This window comes from Megalops cyprinoides, chromosome 2 (assembly GCF_013368585.1).
Source record: "Megalops cyprinoides isolate fMegCyp1 chromosome 2, fMegCyp1.pri, whole genome shotgun sequence".
NCBI lineage: Eukaryota > Metazoa > Chordata > Actinopteri > Elopiformes > Megalopidae > Megalops > Megalops cyprinoides.
Window position 1 is genome coordinate 51,625,473 of NC_050584.1, and position 24,864 is coordinate 51,650,336.

The 24,864-nt window shown below is 40.4% G+C and overlaps 2 protein-coding genes across 4 annotated transcripts; both read left to right on the forward strand.

Annotated features, from left to right (window-relative positions):
• The first annotated feature begins 2,208 nt into the window (after positions 1-2,208).
• Positions 2,209-4,594, forward strand: LOC118773778. Its single transcript, XM_036522860.1, has 4 exons — positions 2,209-2,282; positions 2,763-3,095; positions 3,413-3,506; positions 4,047-4,594. The coding sequence occupies exons 2-4, from the start codon at positions 2,769-2,771 to the stop codon at positions 4,403-4,405; spliced, it is 780 nt and encodes a 259-aa protein (XP_036378753.1). The 5' UTR covers positions 2,209-2,282; positions 2,763-2,768; the 3' UTR covers positions 4,406-4,594.
• Positions 4,595-8,150: 3,556 nt separating this feature from the next.
• On the forward strand, positions 8,151-22,562 carry pomgnt1 (protein O-linked mannose N-acetylglucosaminyltransferase 1 (beta 1,2-)). 3 transcript variants are annotated; one of them, XM_036521155.1, is made up of 22 exons: positions 8,151-8,253; positions 8,797-9,024; positions 9,225-9,327; positions 9,481-9,596; positions 9,868-9,933; positions 10,372-10,485; positions 10,722-10,839; positions 10,963-11,061; positions 11,402-11,529; positions 12,149-12,219; positions 13,464-13,539; positions 13,668-13,751; positions 14,110-14,151; positions 14,249-14,307; positions 14,772-14,844; positions 15,596-15,724; positions 16,051-16,176; positions 17,030-17,094; positions 18,315-18,359; positions 18,876-19,011; positions 19,621-19,730; positions 21,093-22,562. In XM_036521155.1, the coding sequence occupies exons 2-22, from the start codon at positions 8,905-8,907 to the stop codon at positions 21,175-21,177; spliced, it is 1,965 nt and encodes a 654-aa protein (XP_036377048.1). In that variant the 5' UTR covers positions 8,151-8,253; positions 8,797-8,904; the 3' UTR covers positions 21,178-22,562. The 3 variants fall into 3 exon arrangements, with proteins under 3 accessions (XP_036377048.1, XP_036377049.1, XP_036377047.1); XM_036521156.1 differs by having other exon boundaries at positions 8,151-9,024; positions 21,093-21,191; positions 22,271-22,302; XM_036521154.1 differs by having other exon boundaries at positions 8,151-9,024.
• Positions 22,563-24,864: the final 2,302 nt, after the last annotated feature.

Here is a 24,864-nt window from a genome sequence, read left to right on the forward strand (position 1 = left end):
TTCTCCAGAGCAGGTATTATAAGAACAGCATTAGTCAATTTAAGATGGAGTTAACAATTGTCAGGTCAGTTGTAGATCATTTATTTAGTCTGCAGTTTATAAAAAAGAAACCTTCTCACAAAAGTTTAATAATGGTATGTTGCAAACTGCAGTAATGCTGTTAGCTATTAGGATTTTCCACTAAAGAAAATGCTCCCAGTTATGATAACTGTCATTTTTCCTAAACTGTTTTAACATTTTATGATGCACAGGTGCATTACAAAGATCTGCTTGATTTCCTCAGTGATGTTGTATTGTCTGAGAAACGGGAAGAAAATGCAGAGGTATTTCCTACTTTCCATTAAAACCACCTGTTAATGTTGATTCATTTTAGGTGAGCAAACTTACAAAATGAGCATAGGGTGCATATCCAAACTGGCTTAAAGACAAATTGAGGAATTGCATACAGATGACATAAAAATGGCAGCAAATTTTACATAGCGAAAATCGAAACAGTTTTGTTTTTAACCCTTTTTAGCCAGAGGTTGGAAGTGTGCTGGGCAGGTCGGAGGTCCTGAGGGTTTCTGCATCCACCCACAGTGAAAGCCCCGGGGGCTCTGCCAACCCCAGAGAGACTGAGATCTGGCTACAGAGGTTTCAGAGGATGGAAGACGCTATGCGCATGTGTGACACCCAGAACACTGGTACTCTGCCATAACTGCATTTCCACAACATATCTGTGAGCTGGTAAAAATGTGAAGTATTTTTTATCACAAAATTACACTTTAACAGCTTTTTTGAGGCGTTAATGTCTCTCCTAGGGACTTTGATTTGGGCAGCATTTATACAGAAATGGTTTATCACTGACATTCACTTTGCAAGTAGATTCCTTGAAATCACTCTATTGACATGCTTACACAAACCCACTATATTTCACCTGTCAAACACAAAGTACCTCTGATTTCAGGGCTCATTGATATGGATAAAGCCAGACGCCTGATACAAAACTACAATCTCATTTTCGACTTGAATCTGAGTCCCCTGAAAATCAGTGAGGCAGTACATGGATCCCAGTCTAAAGGAATGGTTCACTTGGACTCAGCCCTGCAGTATTTAAAAGAACTGTAAATCTGTGAGTGCATGTATGTGTGTGTTTCTGTGCATGATCTAATTGTGTGATCTCTCATATCGTGTGGTCCCTGACAATTATTTAGAATCACACTGCAAGAAGTTGTAGACAATACACTTAATTTAGAGAAAGCTAATGGCAAACATTTAGGAGCATTCTTGTGGGAAGTAGAATACAGTGGATAAAGTTCAAAATATTAAGTATTCAAAAATAAAAATTGTTTGAAGTGTAATTTAATTTTCAGACTATGTGTGTATGTGTGTGAATAATAAAATAATAAAATGTTCTAGAGTTCTGTGGGGAGTGGGTTTTCCAGTCATGTGTGAGAACTGTACAGACCGGTTATAGAGTCATAACTCTAGGGTAAAACCACTATATTGTTGTACCCACAGTTGTGAGCCTGCCTGTGACAGTAACTAGCAATACATAAGTAGTATTGAGTAGTATTGCATTTGGTCTGCAGACATCTTTATCCAAAGCAATTCAAGATACATAGGCTACCCTTTGACATATTACTCATTTATACTGCTGGACATGCACTGAAGCAATTCAGGTTAAGTGCCATACTTAAGGTACAACATGAGTACACAGCCAGAATTATAACCTGTAACCTTCTGGTTACTAACTCCAATTAACTAGTTAAGTATTAAGTCCTAACCACTTATCATATATATGAAGTTAAATTCTCTCTCCCCTACATTGGAACCCTGAAGTTATCTTGAAATATCATGTGTCAAAAGTTAGTGAATGTAAAGGCAATATCAAATTTCTGTAAAAGGCATCAGAAGAAAATTCAGTCAGTCTGCACTGTCATTGTGATTCAGTTCACTGCAGGGTTTTACATCTCTCTTCCACCAAATGCACACAAAGTACAACAAATATTCATTTACATCCTGCATCCTGCAATTCGATTTACACACACACATATAATTTTCAGAGCTTTCAGAATCTCTCACCCATTTATGCTAAACAGGAAGAGCAAGTGCCACGGTCTGAGCTAATGTTGTAAGCCACACCCTCAGAACTACTGCAGCAGCCAATAGGCCTCGTAGAAAATGAGAGCAGTTTCAATGGAAATGAAACTGAAAGTCACAAATGGAGCTAATTGCTCACTACAAGCTATAAGCACAGTGTCTAACAAACAGTCGAAACAGAGGCGGCCACACATGTCAAGGTAAGGTTTACCTTACATATTTTCAGAATAGAGAGAATAGAAAAATCGATAATAGAAACAGGTATTTGTATTATTTCTTGTTGTCTTTCTTACTGCTTAATGTGCATTCCATGTTTCATCATCAGCAATAGCATGACAGTGGGAATGGATTTAAAGACCGTATTCCCTTTCTCTTTAGTTCAAGATAAACAGATAAACTAATGTAATGTGATAGCAATGATGATAGGGTAAAAGCCCTAAAACCTTGCACTATGCTATCTCACACAATTAGTAAAGGGTTTTAAATGAAGATAAACAAAAGGCAATGTTATTAAAGCATACAACAGCAGATATTTTCTCCACCTTGCCTGATGTTTGCTCAAGGGTAGGTAAACTTGTACATTAATACACCAGTATACCAATGTAGCAATACATGCATATTCATATTACAAAACTACTATGATGTGATGAATGCTGATTCTGAAATACTTTTATCACTAGACGACAATGACCAGCATCCAGACAGAGGTTCTACAGGTACTATCACAGTACCCCAGTGGACTGAAGGTATCCGACTTCACTGGTGCATATTACAAATACCACAGAAGGCACCTCGTCCTCTCTGAACATGGATTCAAGAAACTGACAGGCCTTTTCAATGACATGAAGGACAAAGTAGATATTGAGGTGTCAGCAGGACAGGAGGTTGTCAAGGTTAAGTCAGAACGCCGCTCTCAAAACCAGGCATTTCCTTACAATCACCTTGACAGCCCGGAACACTCACCTGCAGCTGTCCCACCCGCCTATCTACTGAGTCAGAATTGCATTCCATGGGTGAGTCATCACAGCTTTTAATCATTAAAAATATATGCTATTGTCAGTTTGGCTGAGGCCCCCTCAAAGCTATACATTCCTGCACAGGCTGCACCGTACAGCCCAGAACCAGGTTCAGATCTGAGCTTTGTCATTTGCTGACAATGACTGAAAGTCCACAGCAGTGGGCCACAATTAACTGGGGAGAGAGTGCACGGGACCATAATCATTTTGTTATAATGGTTTGGCCTCCTGAATTCTACATTCTCTGCAGTTAAAAACAAACTGATTTGACCTGATGAAGAGATCTCTCTAATTTGGAAATAATTTCTGCTCAGGGGTTTGCACAGAAGTCAAACAAAGATCCTAACAGTGGACCAGGAAGCAAGTCCTATAACGATGTCCTACGGCAAGGGATTCAGACTCAGTCAAGTGAGGATTTTTTTTTTTTGTGTTCACCTCTCTATACTATAAAATACATTGAAAATACTGTAACACTTTTTTACTTTCACCTTTTTTTTTACTTTCACCTTTTGCTCAATAATTCATGAAGAATGCCAGTAGACATACAACAGGTGATTGTACACATGCCATAATTATTGATTCAGTAATGGGCGTCAGTTTGTTTTGAAAAGTGCTGGGGGCAACGACGGGTTCAACGTGTTCACACATTTTTAAGGTGGTGGGGACAAAATGGGCCACGACGTCCCCAGTGTAAATGCCGCCTATGGATCCAGTCATGATTTTACTGTTATTCAGTATTTATTTTTCCAAAGAAAACTGTGTTTGTTTTGATATTTGTCCACCCAGCAGAGACTGGAAATTCACTGCAAAACAAAGAAAAAAATATATCTGAAATGAAAATAGGTCCCTTTTTGTCCCGCTGTGCAGCAAAGAGGTCATGTGTTTAGCTGTTTTTTTTATTATTTTCATCACGCTCAGCTTTATTTAATTCAATCTCCTCTGTTACAGAGCCCTCTGGATCAGTGCCTGTCTCAATAAACTCAACACAACACACTTACAAACAAACCGAATCCTTGATCAGACTGAAAGAATCCCTCCACGCCCTCATGAGAAGGCACCCTGAGGGAATGCCGTTGACCCAGGTCCGAAGATCTTGCGCGTTGCTCCATGATCCTCAGCTGCTTGAGGGTTTTGCCTCCTGCAGGCAGCTCCTGGCCTCCCTCACTGACGTGGTGAGCCTGCAGGGCTTTGGTGTTCAAACCCAGGTTCTCCCCGCAGCTGCTCTGACACAGTTCCAGCAGGGCCACGCTCTCAACCCGAGCACACAATTGACACAGATAGGGGGAGAGGCAAGAAGAAATCACTGAAAACATTTCTCTTGGATTCTTTAAATCAGTCATTACCTATCCAAAATCTACAATTCAATTGCCAGCTCAGTCCTGAACATATAACATATTCATAAATATGAATAATTGTCAAAATCATACATTTACCCATCCAAGTTTTGAGAGGTACTAGCAACTAATGACGAATGTAATTTATCTATATTTTAGGTCGGCCAGAAAACACTCAGGGATTTAATAGTAGTTTTTAATTTGTGACTTTTGATATGCCAGCTTAATATGAATTGATTGAAATTATTGCACTGATTATTATCTGTTCTGGAGACAGCACAGAAATAGCAGTGAAGTACTAGTGATGTACCAGGTCAGAAGACATGCTTTAGTGAATGGAGAAATTTTTTCTGGAAATATGTTGAAATAGAGAATCTAAAATATAGTCCAGGATGTACCTCTACTTTTTCTATCATCTCATAAAAATATATACATGGCAGAGTTTAATATATGAAATTATTAGTACTGTTTCTCTGTAATATACATTTGGCAGACAAAATTAATTCATACACTGTATAAGTGAAGATTTAGTCCTTCAAAAAAATGCCAACAGGGGTCAGCAATGTAACTTGATGAACTTTTATAACATAGTATGCCCTGCTTTTCTGCCAGCTTCTGACAAAATGTCTCTCAATTCAATTGTCTGTGGTGCTTTTTCTCTCACTGACAGCATTCCAGAAAGTACTTAAGGCAGCTTATCAGCATTGGGGTATCTCCATTCCACTTGTCTGTCATCATATATATGCAACATAATAACATGTATAATTTGTTTTTAAAATGCTGCTACTTTGTGTACTGCATATTTGCATGTACTGAGTTCATCACTATACAATGCAGATACATGTATATATGCATTTATGCATATATACATATACAATCTTAATCTCGAGTTGTTCCATTACCCACTCGACACATGTATAAACATTGTACTGGATAACACATTTATAATTACTTTCCTTTTTACAAACGTTGAAAATTCATTACAGCTAAACTGATGTCATCAGGACAATGAAACTGATTGAATGATAATGATAGAAAATTTCTCTTTACTTGAAAACTGATGTTATCAGTACAATGAAACTGATTGAATGATAATGATAGAAAATTTCTCTTTACTTGCAAAGAGCACCAAATTTTGCCTACACTGCTTTTAAGAAGTAGAGCCATCTCAGTCAGGGCCATACTATGTCCTGCAGAATGCAATACAATTGAGCTGAAGCGTTTATCAAATTTAATTCCTCTTTTAAGCTTATAAATTTGTTTTCAGTGTACTTCATTACATAAAATATTTGTTAAAAATATATTTTTATATTCTAAATTAATAATTAGCTTAGAACCTTACCAGCTACTATTCAATGTAAATTATATTTACTATTTGCATCTACTGATTTTTTTTCTTATATTGTGCTATTAAAATTGTGTATGGTGTGATAAAATAAAAATACCTTTTATTTAGTACTCCACTTTTCAAGCTGTGACTACATTCTTTCACAGATCTTCTGACCTTTCCAGACTTCCAGCTTATGAGATTTATTCTTACCCAACTGGGTTATTCTTTCATTGTCAGGATACACCAATTAAATAAAGCAACTCCCTTTAGACACAGTGAATTATGTGAAAGAATTAATGCTGAAGAAGATGTCTGCTGTTTTTTTTTTTTACATTAAGGATGACATAAGCTGAGCCTTGCCCTTCTTAACTCCATTCAAAGAGGGCTTTGCCACCCAACGAGCAGTTCATTTGGAAGGAAACATTATCAAACCTATTCTAAAAGTTACTTCCTACAGCTTTAATAAGATTAAATTGGACTGGAACTAGGATGTAATTAAGTATATATGCTATAATACACAGAAAATGTATCTGTAATATGTAGACATATATAGTGTATCTGTGTTCATTGCAATAATACATGATGTTCACAGACACTCACTCACGAAAAAATGTGTATTGTGTGTATATTTTCATAGGGCACCACAGAAGACCTTCCCATACTGACAGAGTTAGTCCCAGGGTCCAGTACATATCTTCCAGTATATCACACTGCAGCAGTGAAATGAAAACGAAACATACATAAATTCTGGCAAAATTAAGTCCTGGATACTCCCTTGGTCATAGTAAGGTAGCAAGAGCTTCTTCGCAAAAGATATTAACAACAGTACTGTCATCGTTACAGCAAACCATGTAAGAAAACATCCAGAGCAATTTGTTAAACAACTGGTTTGGCCCAAGGACACAAGAGCAAAAAAAAAAAAAAAGTTTCTTACAGAGAAAACAAAGATTAATTTCCTGCTCCTCGGTTTTTTTTTTTTTTGCAAAATTGCCCTTTTTTCAGTATTTAACTTTTGGGGAACTTCCAGTGGTCTTTGCCGCTAAAAACAAAGGTCAAATTAAGAGGCCTGAGTTCCCTGGGAGAGACAAACAACACAGGTATAGATTCAATACATTATCATGCCAGAATATGACAGGGTTGTGTCATTGTAACATCAAGGAGAGCAGACTCTGGATGTGATTCCTAGTTGCCATGCAAGTTGGAAAAGAAAATGAGAAAACCTAAACGAGCAGATAGGCGTTTTTAATATAAAACGGAAACAATTCACATATAGGGCCATTTCCACCGCTATTGAAAAACGCTATGTTCTAATCTTTAAAGCACTGGACGTAGAAAATGAAGTAACTTGATCATGAATAACTCATTTTATTCCACAAAACATTACTAAAACCGTTGAACGCAATCAGTTCAGTTCATCGTAAACTCTTTGCAATGTATTGTACAGTATGGTAAAATTGCCCCTTTTTTTCAAATCTGATAAGCGTCTTATTTGCGCATACACACTGGTGTTTACGCTATATGTATTGGCCGACAACTTCAGCTTAGAGAATCTATTAGTCAATTAAATACCTGTACAATCTCTGTGCATCAGAACAGGAAAAGTTTGTCGGTAATACGCCGTGGAAACCGTACAGTACCGAGATTCACTGTTTCCATCATCCAAACGAATCATTCCAACCGCTCATTTCAGCCTATCCACTCATTACTATAATCGGTAACGCTGCATAAAATGTTAGGTATCACGATGCCCATAAATACGAACAGTTGCGTATGGGGGGGGGGGGGGGGGGGGGGGATCATGTGACGTTGGCTGACTCCGATGAATACAGCTCGTTGGGTAAAGCAGTTTCAGTAAAGAGGCGGTATTACAATGGTAAGCATCTTTGCAGATCGAAGGAAGAATAATTTTGTTATTTTTCAATAGTTTGGAAAATATCCCTACTAACGATTATTTGCCTGAGGGAATAATTTGTGATTTGTGTGTGTGCTATAGTTGTAAAACTTTTTTGAGCCAATGAAGCTTTAACTTTTATTCATTGGGGTATTTGTGAAAGATACAATACACAAACACATTAAGTGCGATAAAACCAGATGTCAACATCTGAGGAGAATCTCTGCTTCCGACCCATTCTGACACCTCCTCCTACTTCTGCTCCGTGTCTTCCTGATGTCCTATTAACAGATCAGAAGAGGAAAACCAAGACGTTTTCTCGATTGCTAACTTCATCTGTTCGTGTCAGCTTTTTCGAGTCTGCTCACTTTTCTCCCCACCTCCAAAATGTACTGTACTTGTAAAACATACGAACGAATGGATAAGTGTTACGTATAATTCTGCGCCGGAAGTTTCCAATCCTCGTCGCTGTTATTTGTCGTATAAATCATGTTAGCATCTACCATTGCTAGTCAAAATACTCTTCAAACATGTAGCATGTGCGACTAGCGACAGAAACAGATATCTTCGACAGTTGTGTTGGCAGTAATATTAGCAATCGTAAGTTTAAAAAAGGGCACTGGTGATGCATTTGATGTATAAACTTGCAATTTATGCTAGTTTAGACATGTAGCAGCCCTTAGCAAACTTATAGTGAGCCAGCCTGCTAGCGAACTAGCTAACATTAGGTTAGGTAGCTACCTAACGTTAACTAAATTAGACAAAGGTGGCGAGATAGCTAGCTGTCTGCCGTAACAGTCATGGTGAAAGCCCTGCTTTTGAATAGCTTTCTAGCTGGCGTTATGCATAACGTTATAGCTAGCTGTATAACTATCTACCTCGGTATCGGTGTGTAAATAAATGTATTTGCTTGTAGTTAGCGTGTGCAGTTTAGCTATTTGAATTCATAGAGTAAAGTCGTGTTGTACCGAGCAGCATAACCAAATAGCTATCTTAAACTAACGTTACCTAGCTAGTAAACTTTAGTTCAGCGAGATGGAGTGAGAGACTCCGTATGTGTTGCGTGTGCATTGTGTGAGCGTGAGATACTAGTACTTGAAGGCATTACTACTGCTTCATCCATGCTGCGTTGTCTGGGGCCAGATGGCTAAGTGACCGTGACTGGTTGGATACATTGTGGATGCGGCGTGACGCCGTTTTGCACACCGCGGTAAGTCAGGAGGAGAAGGGTCTCAGCCTTGTGCCACAGTGATGGACACCTGGACGCCGAACCCTCGAGCTAAGCCGTTTATACCCCGCCAGCAGCGAAGCTTCTACCTCACCTGGAAGTACAAACTCACCAATAAGCGAGCGATACGTCGGTTTTGTCAGGTAAAAACTGTGGTTCAGTTATGTCCAGTTCTTAGCTATGCTTTTTAACGTGTATACTCTTTACCATCTTAAGCTGTGGCCACATTTCTCAGTTAAATGCACATTGTATGGAAAGAAGTAAACAGTTCATAAAAATTGGTTGGCCATGTGTGAAGTTGATGTCTAGGTCTGGTAACGATAATCATTCTTTGTCTCAACAGGCTGGTGCAGTGCTATTCTTGTTAGTGACAGTGATTGTTAATATCAAGCTCATATTAGACACAAGAAGAGTAGCCAGTGAGGAAGAAGCTGCACAGGACTACGGTAAGATTTGACTGCACTGGAAGAGCAAGTCAGCTCTCATATCTTCTGCAGTTGGATGTATTGTGGATATGGCAGTGAAGCTGCTTTAATCATATGGTGATGGGGTTGATTTAATTCGTGAATGTGGGGTGTACTCTGCCTTTGTTTGTGCAGATGAAGCTCTGCCCAACATGGAGACCCCCCGCAGACCGCAGAGTGGCAGGAAGGTGCTGGACATCGAGGTGTACTCCAGCCGCTCCAAGGTCTACGTGGCTGTGGACGGAACAACTGTGAGTCCCCTGCGTCCTCATAAGGAGGCTTCCTCTTTATTTGATTTTACATTTTATACATTCCCACCTTTTTATTCCTGCTCGTATTGAACCTTGCTCTATCTCTTATTGATATGTGAACTTATTACTTTTTTTAATATCTAATGTAGGTGTTTGATATATGACTTTGTGTCCCCATTTCAATAATGGGCCTCAAACAGGAGCTTTTTTGTGCTCTATGGCTCTGACTTTGTGTAAAAACAAGCAACTTTTTAATTGTTTCTTTTACTAGGTCCTGGAGGATGAGATGCGAGAGCAGGGAAGAGGCATTCACGTTATAGTTCTCAATCAAGCCACAGTAAGCATATGTGTTCCTAATAAATGAGTGACGGATTTCTGAGACTGCAGGGAGCCTTTATCTCATTTTGAACAGTGGCAAGGCTTACCAGATAACGTTATTTTGGAATGAACATTCATATTCATGAATATGGCACATTGTAATGAATATGAAATTGTCAGCCTTTGATCAAATTATGATCAATTATGAGTTTAATTGATTTTGTGACAATGAAAATTCTTGCTCAGATATGATGCTTTTTATGTAAAGGCAATGTCAAGGCAAAACTCATCAACAAAAAGCTGCATGTTTGTTTGTTTAAATGCTTCACTCATGCGTATGGTGCATACCGTAGATTGTATTGCAGTTTTCACTGTTTTCTTTTTTGTCATACTAGAGCCTCCGAAAGGGGTTGTGCTCCTTTCAGTGGGCTGTGCATTAAGATGGTTTTCTGTGCAGGGGCATGTGATGGCCAAGCGGGTGTTTGACACCTACTCCCCCCACGAAGACGAGGCCATGATCCTCTTCCTGAACATGGTGACGCGTGGCAGAGTGCTAATCTTCACCATCAAGGTGAGGGGGCAGCGCTATTGTGCTTGCACCTTTTTCACTCATCCAACACACACGTGTGTTCTGTTTGGTCTACATTGTGTTATTTATTCCTCATATTGCCACTGAAAAGTTGAATCCAGTTCTGAAGTTTAAAAAGTGGTTCTGAATTCCTGCATTTTTTTATGTGGGCCCAGTTAATTTGTGTGTCGTGAGAGTACAGGTTGAATTAAGTGTTTGTGTTCACCACCTTGATGCAGGATGAAGGGACCTTCCATTTGAAAGATGCTGCAAAGAACCTGCTGAAGGGCCTTGGCAGTCAGGTGTCCCTGTCCTTGAGCTGGAGAGACATGTGGACGTTGGTGGTGAAGAAAGGAGGTAGCTCACCGAAAGCCCAGATGACGCCTAGTGACTCCTGGCACCTCTGATAGAACATAGCGTCCTTTAACTGTGCAGCATTATGTCAAGCCAACCCAAGAGTGACTACAACTGTACTTTCAGGACAAGTTTATGGAGAGAAGCACTCAAAATCTCCTGCCCTTTCAACTTGGGGTGACCCTGTGCTGCTGAAGACCGAGGTGCAGCTTACAGCATCTGAAGGTAAGGAGAAAAGCAAGTTCTGCCTCTCTTTTATATAAACTTCTCTCTGGTGATTCAGCTTTTCTGCCAGTCATTTGCAGCTCTCATCTCTTGAGTGACATTTTCAGTCCCCAGTGGTTAATTCTGAATCATATTTTTTCCTGTACCCACCTTGTCAGTGCTGATGGAAAAAGAACAAACTTAAAATAACTGAAAGGAGGAATCAGAATTTTAATAACTGAATACATGCATTTCAGCATTTTATTTTTAGTTTGATGATGCCTCAGTTTGGTCAAGTATCCCAGCATGCACCAGCAGAGTCACGCTCAGTTGGGTTTTCTCTCTCTTTTCCTGTGGACAGAAGCAGAATGTCACTGGGCTGACACAGAGCTGAACCGCCGCAGAAAGCTGTTCTGCAGTAAAGTAGAGGGCTATGGCAGCATCTGTAGCTGCAAGGACCCAGCCCCCATCGAGTTCAACCCTGAACCTGTAAGACTTTTCTGCCTGTGTATTTGGGGATGGGTTCTGGCATCCATCTGCAGAGTTTTATCTTTTGGATATATGGCTTTGTCTCAGTACTAGCATGATTTACTTCTCGATTTGTACCTTGATATTAAAATGGCATATATAATTTAATACAGGAACATTAAATCCCGTAGCCGCATGTTTTTAGGACACCTGTCCTTTGTCCCACCCTTGATATGGTATACAGAATATTAGTTGTGGAGAGTATTATGAAGTTGCAGATTAATTTGTTTTTTAAAAAATGCTTGACTCCTTGTGTAGGACTCAATTTTCCTTTCAGTTAACTAAATTGTATAACTTTGCCCTGGTATCAGTGGTTAATCATGTAAATGGTACACATTTAGCAGCCATATCTGAAATTGTAGAGAATTGACCAGAGAATGCATGTATTCTTCCTAGATAGGAATTTTTTCTTCACTCATGCAAACACATAAGACACTAGTGACAGTACAGTATAAAACAAAGATATATTCACAGTATTTAACAACAGTATAATCAATATATAATGTTGAGTGTGTGGTCTCAATTGTATTGATGGTAGGATATGGAATTTCACCGTACATTTCTGTTTTTTCCACTGTAGTTAAAAGACAATAATGTCTACAACGTTCCTGTTGCTGTAATAGCAGGAAACAGACCCAATTACCTTTACAGGTAAGAATGAGGTTTTTATTTTAAAAAAATTAAATAGTGCAGTGTTAAAATGACTTGGGGTCTTGTGCTTAAAGTCATTCAGTCTGTTAATTGCTTAAAGGACAAAGTAGCAAAGCAAGACACTTTGTGCTTAACAGTACTCTTTGTGCCAGATTCTTCTTGCAGGGTGGAAATGGGTATGTATGTCATTCAGTGTGAAATGTGACTAGCTTTGGCGTGGCCTTCAGATTTTCTTGAAAGTTGGCTCATACATTTGAATTTTGGGAATTTTAAACCAGGGAAAATTGAAAATTCATATTGCAAATTTTAAATAAAATAGAATATCTGCTCTGTCCTTGTGAGAAACTCCTTGTTTTACACTGAAAGCATATTTGTAAGATAATACTGGGACTATGTGGTAAGGTTCAGTTTGCTACCTGATAACTCCTAAATGGTAATTTTAGTTCAATTGTAAATTATACAGTATAAACCTACTTTTTAATATTCTGCTGCTGTGTTGTGTAATGTCTCAGCCTCAGACATTCCCCAGACTGTTGCCAGTATTGCCAGTATTTCAGTATCTAACCATTATCAGTAACCTCAAAACCGGTACTGTTTACTCAACACATAGTCTGAGGCAACCTTTGATTGCTCAGATCAAAGGTTTATTTTTCATTGCACAAAACATCAGAACTGTAGTGCAAACAAAGTGGGGGGGGGGGGGGGGGGGGTGTTGAAATAGCTTTAATAGCATTACCTTATCGGGGGCCGTTTTTGAAATATCTTGGTGGTTGAAATGCGTTGCATTACCCTGGTCAGATAGTGAAGCCATTTTGTTCTTTCCTCCTCACTTCATGTAAAGCTAATGACAAACCTTTTTAACCTTTGATCTGACAGTCAGAAAAATGGATCGGAGCCGGTTCATATTTAGTTGAAGTTCAGACTTCTGGCAGAGGCCATCTCAAGACCTCAAATTATCTACAGATCTGTCACTACTGTTCCATTTTTAAAAAAGATACAGTCTGAAATTCCTCATGAAACAGTACACTGTGGTGCTGAACAGCACACGGGCCCCCCAGATACCAGCGCATGGGACAGCATCCCTCAGTCAGCAGCCCTACCTCAGCCTCTCCAGGGTTTACCCCCTGACATGTCCCAACTAATGCACGTTACGCTTGAGAGAAAGTGTCTCTTCCGTTTAATTCTGTGTGGGCTGTTTTTATGACTGTAGATCTGACGTCTCTCTCTCCCTCTGTCTCTCTCAGGATGTTGCGGTCTTTGCTCTCCGCACATGGCGTCAATCCGCAGATGATCACAGTTTTCATAGACGGGTATTATGAGGTACTGAGGCCACCCTGCTGCTGCTGGGCTCGTTAATTTAAACGACCTGCGTATGAAATGTGCCCCCCCCCCAAAAAAACAAAAAAAAACAAAACATCAGCCTGACATTCCCTTGATGTACCCCGCAGGAGCCAATGGATGTAGTGGAGCTGTTTGGGCTGAAGGGGGTACAGCACACTCCCATCAGTATTAAGAACGCCAGAGTGTCCCAGGTGAGCCGGTGCCCTGTAGCACTGACACACAAAGGGGTTTGCAGGCGGATAACAGAAAGTGAAACACAAAGGAAACATTGGCACATCATGTTTTGTCAGGTGCTGGTCAGAAAGCTGTCTTACAGAAATCCTGCATGCTGTTTGCTCCAAAAAGCAATTCGTGTTATCCACATTACACAGGATGCCTTGTTGTCATATGTTAATTTTAAGTTTCCTCAGAAAACCTGATACAGCCAGGCTCTGAAGTCTTGAACTACATTCATGTGTACATCGTTGGTGTCAGTAAAAAAAAAATGTGTTCCTGTCTGGAACTCTACTGCCAGTTATCACAGGTTTGACTCTCTTTCTGATCACTCAGCACTACAAAGCCAGTCTGACTGCAACCTTCAATCTACATCCAGTGAGTATTTTCATGATCATCAGTCAGTATTTTAATACTTGTTCCATATTTTCTTAGTTGATAGTGTGCTGAACTATTTTGTGATGCTTGTGTGTAGGATGCCAACTTTGCAATTGTGTTGGAGGAAGATCTAGATATTTCAATTGATTTCTTCAGGTAAGGTGGCTTTAAATTTTAAGTACAAATCCAATATGTATTTAATCTTGTATGTTCTGTGAAGCATATACCTCTAAAAATTGTAACTGGAATGAATGTGACTGGACTCCTAGTAATGCTGCTTCTTCTGGAATTTCAGTGGAATGTCCAATAGGGGGCAGCAATGTTTAGTAATGTTCCCTGTATGTAGCAGCTGAGGAAGCCTAATTTTAAGCAATGTATTCATACTTTTTCATCTATAAAAGTGAATTTCCTTTTTGAAATATGTGCTAAATGTTTTAATGCTTATGAACCACTGTGTGGCTGACCAGCATGAAAGGATTTTGATTTTGACATAGTGGATGAATAATGAATTGTCTGCTAAATAATAAGTTACAAGGCACAATGGAATTCACAAATGCAGTCACCCTGTTTTGAAAGTATGGGACCATGTTCTGATCAGAGGAATTCTGTACTATTCCCAGCTTTCTAAGCCAGACCATCCATCTGCTGAATGAGGACGAGAGCCTCTACTGCATCTCTGCCTGGAATGATCAGGTCAGTGGAATGAGTGCCCACCACCTCAGTCATAATTCATTAACAGCTACAGGATGCAGTGTTTGAACCTGACTCACTGTCTGGCATTTAGGTGTTTCCTGATTTGAATTGAATATGTCGGTCCTGGTACACCCACATGTCTATCTATTACATTGCATTCATTTAGCAGGGGTGGCAGTGTAGCATAGTGTTTAAAGAGCAGGACTCATGACCAAAAGGATTCCCCGCTGGGGCACTGCTGTTGTACCCTTGGGCAAGGTACTTAACCCCAAATTGCCTTCGTAAATATCCAGCTGTATAAATGGATAACATTGTAACTGATATAAATGGCTCTGGGTAAGAGCGTCTGCTAAATGCCAATTATGTAATGTAATGTAATGTAGCAGATGCTCTTATCCAGAGTGACTTACAGCACTCCATCCAAGTTATGTCCAACAGCACTCCTAGACCAGCAAGTGCATTTACAGAACGACTCAACCATCCATTTTCTTGCTACGTCCCATCTGTGTTAACTGGCATCTCTAAATCGTATGTATGGTTCTGCGTGCCTGTGAGTGTGTGCGCGCATGTGTGCAGTACTGAAGGACTGGTACTGCCTTCAGGATGTGGTCCTGTCCCTGTAGGGTTTAGCTCCTGCTCACTGCAGCCCTCTAAAGGATAACACAGTCAGTGACATGGATGTATGAAGCACAGTGAAATGCATGTGGTGCATTCAGGTGCTGTAGTTTTGAGCAGATTGTATTGCGTGCAGGGGTATGAGCACACAGCAGAAGACCCAGCCCTGCTGTACCGGGTGGAGAGCATGCCCGGACTGGGCTGGGTGCTGAAGAAGAGTCTCTACAAGGACGAGCTGGAGCCCAAGTGGCCCACACCAGAGAAGGTACCAGCACCAACTCTCAAAAATGCCCAGAGCTTGTGTTAATGCTAATATATAAAATATTGTGGGGCCAACTGTATTCAGTTCAGTGGGTGTTGACAATGTGTCATTGTTCAGAATACCACTTGTCTTAACATTGCATTAATTTAGGAGACACTTTTATCTAGAGAGGACGTCCAGCACAAGAGAAGAGAAGTGTGTCCATTCAAGTTAAATGAGCACATGTTTGTTTGAGCAACATGGTTTGTTGAGGTTGTTTGAGGGCTGGAGTGTGTGATGTGTGTTAGGTGCATTCTGGCCTGCTCACTTGCCCTTGCGTCTGACCGTAGCTGTGGGACTGGGACATGTGGATGCGCATGCCGGAGCAGAGGAAGGGCAGAGAGTGTATCATTCCCGACATCTCTCGCTCCTACCACTTTGGCATCATCGGCCTTAACATGAACGGGTACTTCCATGTGAGTGTGGCTATCATACTGTGCTTTTGCCATTTTTGTGTACGTATTCTGCTGGTTGTCGTATTTTAAGCAAAGTTTCATAGGCTACTTTATAGGAAAAAAGGTACTCAGTTTCCACCAGCAGTTTCAGAGATGGACAAGTATAGCTTGGTTATGAAGGATGTTTATAAATTATACATAGATCTGGTATTTTTACATACATAGAAATATAGAGAGATGGATATCCTTGTATGGATCTCCTGCAGATCTATTTTAGTGCATAGAATTGATATATGGAAAATGAAGACAATGTGCAGAGTCTGTCATTTTCTGTCATCATGCTGTATTGCAGACAATCAAAATGTAAACAGCCCAGTTTTTCTATCCTCTTTTGGCACGCTTTTCACAGCTAAAGTGATGTCATCAATGATTGGAGTGTTAAGGCAGATCACTTAGAACTTGCAGGGTCTCATGTTCGGCGAAAGGACAAGTTGAAAGCAAACCAGATCTTTAAACAAACTACCTTGGTGCAGTATGCTCTGGCTCCTGTAAAACTGAATCAGGCTACAGGAAACCAGTCTGACTAGGACTGATGGAGGAGGCTGTAAAACTGACAGCACTGGTTTGAAATGCCATATGCATTGCATTATACTCAATATTACGTAATGGGTATAGTGTTTTGCTGTTTACACCATGAATAGCAATAAAAACTGTTTGCAAAAAACGACATCAAATGCGGTTTAGTGTGAAGTGAGGGTTTATTAACATGGTCAAACTGTAGTGTGGATGTAGATCTGTATCATGGCAATAACGGAAGTGTAGACGTAAATCTACATCATGTAGATCTGACATTGTAGTGCTGCTTTCATTTCAGGAAGTCTATTTCAAGAAGCATAAGTTCAACACTGTTCCAAATGTCCAGCTCAAGAATGTGGACAGGTACGTCTGATCGCTGTGCTCTTTAATGCCGGGCAATAGTCAGCACTGACCTAAAAATTTTCCCTGGGGTGGCCTCAAAACGGCTCCATTCCTTCTGTCCTTTGAACACATTGTAATTTTGACTAGTTTGTTGGTTAACCAGTGGATCAGCCCAGGAAAGGCAACATCAAGCTGCCTGCCTCCTATGAGGAAAAATTGAAATCAGTACCTAGGCAATCCATATGTGGTAGAATTATTTTTGGTGAGGTACACCCATTTCCATCCATGCTTTATTAGATACTGGTGGTAGGCACATGGAAACCTTATGAGAACGATAAATAACTGCCTGTCTATTTGTCTGGATATATTAAAGCAGTTTTACAGGGAATATAAATTGGTGCTATATAGACATTTCAAAATTTAACCTAGAGCTAATTCCAAGAGCTAATTTTGGATCAGAGGACGTATATAAATTAAATACATTATCCCCCTTAGGGTGCACATACAGTGACTGTGTTCCATATTACCTTTATTTCATTCATATCTGTGATCATGCATCATGATTTTATAACTAGATAAAGACAGGTTGTGTAGATTTACTTAGGTAATTATTTTACAGTGTCCACATACTTCGTATTAAAACATGTTTGAGGCTTGATGGCCATGCGTTCATGTCAGTTTGAGTCGGCCGAACCGTTAGAGAGGTATCAAACTTCTTTCTGTTGGGGTAGCACCACGCAAGCTGTGTAAATTAAACTGGATTTTGTTCATCACTGCACTGCCCCTGAGTAATGTTTGACTAATGTGTATTGCAGAAGCAGGAGCAACAGTGCAGCCAAAACATCATAATTAACGCCCCCTCCCTACCCCCATCCCCAGCCCACCGACACCAGATATACACAAAGGGGATAAAGATTTTAATGTGGGAGATGGTTTAATTAATGAGTCCAACCACACTGCTGCTCTACATTTAATGTTGAAATACACCTGTTCAAATGTTTAACATTGATGACTTAGTGCTAAATAACAGCAATTATGTTGTCATGCATTACAAATGCACAAGGGATTATTTTTGCAAAATTTAAAAAATATGTTGTCAAGATTATTACCATATGCCTTTCCCTAAGGGTAAGGTTAAATCAGAATATGACTCTTTATATGTCCTGTGGAATTAGAATTGGCAGTTGACAAATGTGCGCTGGGGGTATTAATGAAGTGTATATGTGTGCAATTTTCCCCAGCTTGAAGAAGGATGCCTATGAGGTGGAGATTCAGAACCTGCTGAGGTCAGTGCCATTCTTGTCCCCTGTTTCATTATTGGAACTGGAGCTTGCAGGAACTTGGGCTTGATGGACTGTCGGGAACGATAAAACCTATATGCCCTGTTGGTTCCCTATTCTCTTTGCAAAAAGAGAAGTCCAGACCCTGATGTGACACTTTGTCCCACCTGAGTGAAAGCAGAATATGGAAGCTTGCTGAATCTAGCTTAATCACGAAAAGGGTGGAAATGGATATTTATATTGTCAGGCAGCTTTGTGGCTCCCCTGTACGGCTCTGCTGTTGTCTCACTGGTCCCTAATACACCCCAACAAAGCTCGATTTCGAGTGCAATTTCCAGTTCTGACAGTGGAAGTGGGTCTCAGGTATTCCTCAACACTTAGTTCCTGTACAGAGGGTTGAGAATAGTGCAGTCACTTGTTCCTGCTTGTCTGCTATATCTATACTTCTATGCTTTGTTTATGAAGTGTGTGTGTGTGTGTGTGGGGTTGTGTATGTGTATGTGTACGCGCACTCGTGCGCAGGGAGGCGGAGCTCCTGGACCACACCAAGAACCCCTGTGAGGACTCCTTTATCCCTGACACAGAAGGGAAGACATACGTGATGTACATTAAGATGGAGCAGGAGACTGACACTGCCACCTGGACTGAGCTGGCTAAGGTAAGGCCAGAGACGCGTCTTATCCTCTGGAAACACACCTAAGGACTGGAGTCGTTACAGCTGATCGTGCCTTTGCTTTTTTTTTTTATCAGTTCCATTTCCGTGTTAAGGATAGTGACATCCTCAAACTTTTTTCTAAATGTATTCAGTGATGGATACCAAAAAATTACCCTTGTTTTGTGTGGAGAATCAGGCTGTTCCATTCACAAAAATCACATTGGTAAAACTATGTAAATCGTACTAGTAAAAATGATTTTCTCTTTTTTTGTAAATAAATAAAAAAAAAAAAATGAACAAATAGAAACCAGCTTTCCAGCCACACACCTGTATTTATTAGGCTGTTGATTATGCAGGTGAGGCCCATTAACCAAGAGCTGGTGCAGACTGATTATAATCACAATAGCAATTAATCTGCTTTGAAATGTAGTTGATTGAAGTAGGTCAGCTATTGATATTTGAATCAGTGATTGAAACAAGTATCCTCAGTTACACATGTAACAGTTAACAACTGGACAATTAAAACGGTTTTGGGAGACAGGTGCATATTTCATCTGGGCATGTTTTTGTGTCATTGTGACTGGCCCCCTGTTCCCCGTATGTGCTCTGTAGTGCCTGCATGTGTGGGACCTGGATGTGCGTGGGAACCACAAGGGGCTGTGGCGTCTCTTCAGGAAGAGGAACCATGTCCTGGTGGTGGCGGTTCCCATTTCTCCTTACTCGTGAGTAGGGGTTTGTCACAGTGCTGTGGCAGGTTTGGTCAGAGGGGATCTCTGGGTATCTGGGAATTCTCTATCCACTCGCATTCCCTCAGCCCACATGTCCACTCAGTTTTGCCTCACTGAAAGCCCTTCCTTACAAGTGCTGTATGCCCAAGTAAGGAGGTATGCTGTACTGTATGCATCTTGTCACATTTACCTGTGGAGTCTTTCCTAAAAACATTTTAGTACATCATTGCCACCCTGTTTCTTTCCGCATCATGTTTGTTTCATACCTGTCAAGCAATTTAGTATTGGTCCTCTTCTCTCTAAAACTGACCAAAGGCAGTAGGAATGTGTAGAGGCTTGTGTTCCATTATAAAAGTCATTATATACTAGTTAGGTGCCAAAATGATCTGGCTTGCTTTTTTGTAGTGGGCGAGCCTGAACTGACAGTGCCTATTACATGCCATACTTTTATTGTCATTCAGCTTGCACTTTTCTGTCACCAGCTGCCACGTTTCAAGGAATGGGTGGTCCTTATTCTATGATTTAGTGAAAGCTGAACTTTTTGAATAGCAGTTCAGTATTTCCTGATTATTGAATTTATCAATATGTATTTGTTCCAGTAGTGGTCTGGAAATGGTGGTGCTCCTTTGCTTAATGGATTACATTTTTGTCATCTTAGTGTAGTGCTGAAGTACGACCACAGGGGGGCAGTGTGTAACTAGACTGTTAACCTGTTGAGTTCTTCCCTCAGGCATGGAAAAGGCAGAATAGTGAGCTGAACTCCCTAAAGACACTGGGAAAATAACCCAGTTCCAGTCTGCTGTTATACAATGGAAGAAGCAATCATCCTAAAAAAACACTATTATATATCATAATATTGACCATGGCCAATGAATGCTTTCACTTTCTTTGCTACAACAGTGTAGTTTGCTCAGGGGTGTGGTTTACAGAAAAGTATGTTTCTGAGTGTTGCCTTGGTCATTTCGGGCTCAAAATGGGTTAATTTGCTGCCTAGTACAGTATTTGAATTGTGTTTCAAATAACACCAACTCTTTCATGGACACAAAGGGCTCTTGCCTGAGGGCAACTTTGACTCGTCATGAAGGGCTTCAGTTCAGAGGTAGCAGGGGTCTTTAAAACCATTTGAGAGAGGCTGCTGGCTGTTTCTGTGCAAAGAGATTGCGTAGTAATGAAGTAGCTTGGAAGATGTTTTGTAGTTACCAGTCTCTCTCTCTGTCTCTTTCTCTCTGTCTCTCTCTCTCTCTCTCTCTCTGTCTCTCTGTTACTTGCTCTCTGTCTCTGTTTCCCTCCTTCCCTCTCCCCCGTCTCTTTCTCTCTCCCTCCTTCCCGCACCTTGTCTCATGTTCTGCTCGACAGTGTGAAGAAGCCTGCTCACTTAGTCCCCATCCACCTGGAGCCTCCACCCAAGGAGGAGGGAGCCGCCCCTGTGGAGCAGACGTAACATCGGCGCGCCCGGTCGGGACTGACCTTAACCGCTCATAGCCTTCATTCGACCACTAACCCAGGCTGACGGGATCTAGACTGACAGGTTAACGTGGGACTTTGGGGAGGAGAGGAGGGGGGCGGAGAAGAAAAGAGGCAGACTGCACTTCACCATCCATTTAATCCAGAGGTAGCTCTAGCTATGACCACGACACTAATGAACGAGAGAGTTCAAGGAAGAGCAGCTAGCTGCCTGGGCCGGCTCGTAACAGACCTCCATACTTTGCATTTTCACTCCGGCGTGCAATCTCACCGTTTCCTGTGTGGACAGACAAAGGGCGTGCTGTGCACTTTGAAGGGACGCCTTAAAAGGCACTGACTTCGAAGTGTAGCCATGACAACGTGCCATGGAAACCGGGGGGATCCTCTGACGTGTCGTAGCTTCAAGTGAACAGACTGACTCAGAGGGCAGAGTGTGAAGTGACTCCAAAGGGAAAGACTTGAAACCTTTGTTCTGAGCTTTTGCTATTGACGCTCATGTGAAGTGTGGCTTTTTAGCAGACTCACACAACCAGAACATATTAGTTTCCAACTACTGAGTGCTTTGTCTGTCTTGTACATACATTTTAACTTATGCCTATTTATTTAACCTATATCAACAAATGAGTGTTTTTTTTATTTAATCTGCTTTTTCAAGAACAATTCATTGAAAAAATGCCATATTTTGCAGCATTATTCTTGACTTTAGGATGAGTTGGCAGTTCGGTGATTTTCTATTTATTTAATGTGTAAGGTACATCAGGTTAGAGAAGGGCAATAGATGAAGACTAACACTTGAACACTGCATAATCTGACTGCTCATCTCAATCACTGCATTAACGGTTTGACCTGTGTGAAAACACGAGTTGTGTTTTTGTTTTTTTCTTTCAAGAAAAAAATTGGAAGGTACTTGATAAAGCGCATTTCAAAGAGCCTTTGTTGTGTGAGGTTGTCCTGAACATTTCAGACTGATTAGGTTATAAGCTACTGTGTGGTCAAATGCTGTGGAAAAGGTCTGGAGTAATGTCAGTTAATTCGGTTTGTGATACGTAGTTGTTTGGTTTTTATTTCAGGTGTTTAAATCAGGGACACTGAAATACCCAGCATTTGTGTACATCTCCTGGAGAAGATAAGAGACAGTCTGTCCTGTTAACCTGTCATGACAGTTATTACCACTACTTTATTGTACATTATTTTGTATTCTCATATGAAGAAACATGGAAGTAACAGGAATTATAATGGGAATGAGTCACTATGCATTATCTATCTGAAAACCTTGCTTTATGGTAGAAACCTGATGTTGTGATGCAGTGTATGCATTTGTAATGCAGTGTGGTAAATGGTAAACTGAGAGGTGCACCCCCCCCCCCCATGGCATTTCAGCATTACTTTGATACAATCCATTTGCTTGCCTGTTCCCTCAGTTTACCACAAGTCTAGAAATGTTTGTGTGGTTCTGTGCCACAGCTTTTTTTTCCTCCTTAAACTTAATAAAATGTTTTTAATGTTTATTTTTAAATATATAGTTTGTCTATTTATCTGTCAGTGGCTGTATTATATGATTAAATGCACTTTGATTAGGTGTAACTACGCTTACATAGAGTCTGTCAGTACTGAACTATGTCTGAGCAATTCCATATAGAGGAAGCAGAGGAAGTCAAAGAGAACCACACGCTCAGCGATCACCCAGATAATGTTCTTATAGACATATGCTGAGTGCAACACCTCTTTTTTCCTGCCTACACAGAAATGGATGCCAGAAATGACCTTGGATACTCTTGGAAACATGTTGGCCCTGCTGCATGTTGAGATCATAAGGGAGAACAGAAGTGGTTAACTGGAATTTCAGAAAGGAAAACTGCAGAGGGAGGGCTGTGTGTGTCATAGAAATGTATGCAAATCCTTGACCAGGTACATTTCCCCCTGAAAATGTGGTTGGCCACATTGTCTTCCTCATGTGGGCTGATCTCAGTGCTTTGACTATTACACAATAGAAGGCTTTTTCTCTTAGTCTTTCTCACCAAATTATATCTGAACCTGATAGTGTAACAGACAAGGCTGTTGGTTTGTGTTGTTGGTTTGGTGTGAGCATTTGAAGATTATGGGTCAGATAACGTGCAAATTCCCAATGGGGAAATGACGCATATATGTCAAAACAAGAATACACTAGAAAGACGTCAAAGTAATGTTAATAAGGTGTTTGGATTTCACTGTAGGTGATTTCAATTGGTAATTGCAAAATCCTGTTATGCTACACATTATGTACAAAGGGGTTGTTCAGTTGCTTTTCAAAAAGGAGAAACCCACTGAAACCCATGCTCCCCAGGTAGCCAAACATGCTTAATGTTACTGCTCTGTCATACAAAGGGGATTTTCAAATGATTTCTTTGATTCTTCCGGGTGCTGCTTTTTTTTTTTTGTAATTTGAGTCGAGTGACAAAGCCTGGGGATTTAACAAAGTGCTTTTAGGCTGCCTTTGTCCAGCTGTCTGAATGAATTCATAGGCCAGGCTGGTCAATATTTACCGTAGCATGGTACGCTTTTTAATTTGTGGTGAACATGACAGAGGCAGATAATGGGGAAACCCAACAAAGCCGACAGAATCTAATGGAGCTCTCATCTGAAGAGTTGCTCGTTTCTCGCAGGTGAAAGTTATGCTCATTTTCATTATTTTCTAGCAAGCAGATGGTAATGTTGTTAATGCCTAAAACCCTTGGCTTTGTGTGTATTTTCCCATGTTTTTCTTATGGTAACTTAGAGGGCCTATCTTGAGATGCGAGACAAAAATGAGTAAACAGAGCCGAGTGAGTCAGAGCTTTTGGTTCAGATAAGCTGCCGGTTCCCAGAGCTTGCTCCACTGGCTCTTACATCCCTTTGTGCTGTACAGCTTTGTCAGTGAAAATATATTTCAGTAGTGTCCTTACACGTTCTGGGTATGAGGTAGTTCATAAAACAATGGACGGGCTCCTCCTCCTCAAATGGTCATTGTTTTCGTTTACAGATATTGGTCTAGTCCTGGTAGCATAGTAACAGTGGTTCAGAGAAAAGCAAAACATTAAGTATACAGATGTGAAACCTTGAATGTGATTCTAAAATTAAAACATTACCATAAGGGCAATTTCTTCCAAATAAATTCCAAATAAAATTGGTTATTATTCGCCATATTATTCATCATTATTACAAATGTAAAACCATTTTGATTTTCTAATTACATATTTGAATTAAAACCTAAACACGCTGAATATTTCTTTTGGACTGGAGACATTCTCTCCCTGAATAAAGTTCACGGGTGAAAATTAATTTACAATGGCCACAATACTTTCAGTGTGCTTTCACACCATATTTGTGCAGCTCATGGATTGATCTGGTATGGCAAAAAAAAAAAAAAAAAATCATCAAGCCACACAACAGGAGCTGTGCCAAGCTGGTGGTGACAGTAGGAGTGGTGTGGAAGACACCACTGTCTGTAACAGAATGGGGCTCTTAACAGTTCCAGCAGGAGGCTGGTAAGCAAGGAACGTGTCCCATTAATTCATGTTACTTCCCCAATGTAACAGACACCATTATTCAGGGAATATTACAATGCATGATGCTCGTAATATTGGCATAACAGACATCTCCATCCTACAAAGACTAGAAATTTACCCTTCTTTGATAAGAACCCCAA

Excerpts from the sequence above, each read along its gene's own strand:
- LOC118773778 (XM_036522860.1), top strand. The coding sequence starts at position 2,769 with ATGACCAGCATCCAGACAGAGGTTCTACAGGTACTATCACAGTACCCC. Across the intron at positions 3,096-3,412 it reads GTCAGAATTGCATTCCATGG|GGGTTTGCACAGAAGTCAAA; the intron begins GTGAGTCATCAC and ends ATTTCTGCTCAG. Across the intron at positions 3,507-4,046 it reads AGGGATTCAGACTCAGTCAA|AGCCCTCTGGATCAGTGCCT; the intron begins GTGAGGATTTTT and ends CCTCTGTTACAG.
- pomgnt1 (XM_036521154.1), top strand. The coding sequence starts at position 8,905 with ATGGACACCTGGACGCCGAACCCTCGAGCTAAGCCGTTTATACCCCGC. Across the intron at positions 13,752-14,109 it reads AGAACGCCAGAGTGTCCCAG|CACTACAAAGCCAGTCTGAC; the intron begins GTGAGCCGGTGC and ends CTGATCACTCAG. Across the intron at positions 19,012-19,620 it reads CCTGGACTGAGCTGGCTAAG|TGCCTGCATGTGTGGGACCT; the intron begins GTAAGGCCAGAG and ends TGTGCTCTGTAG.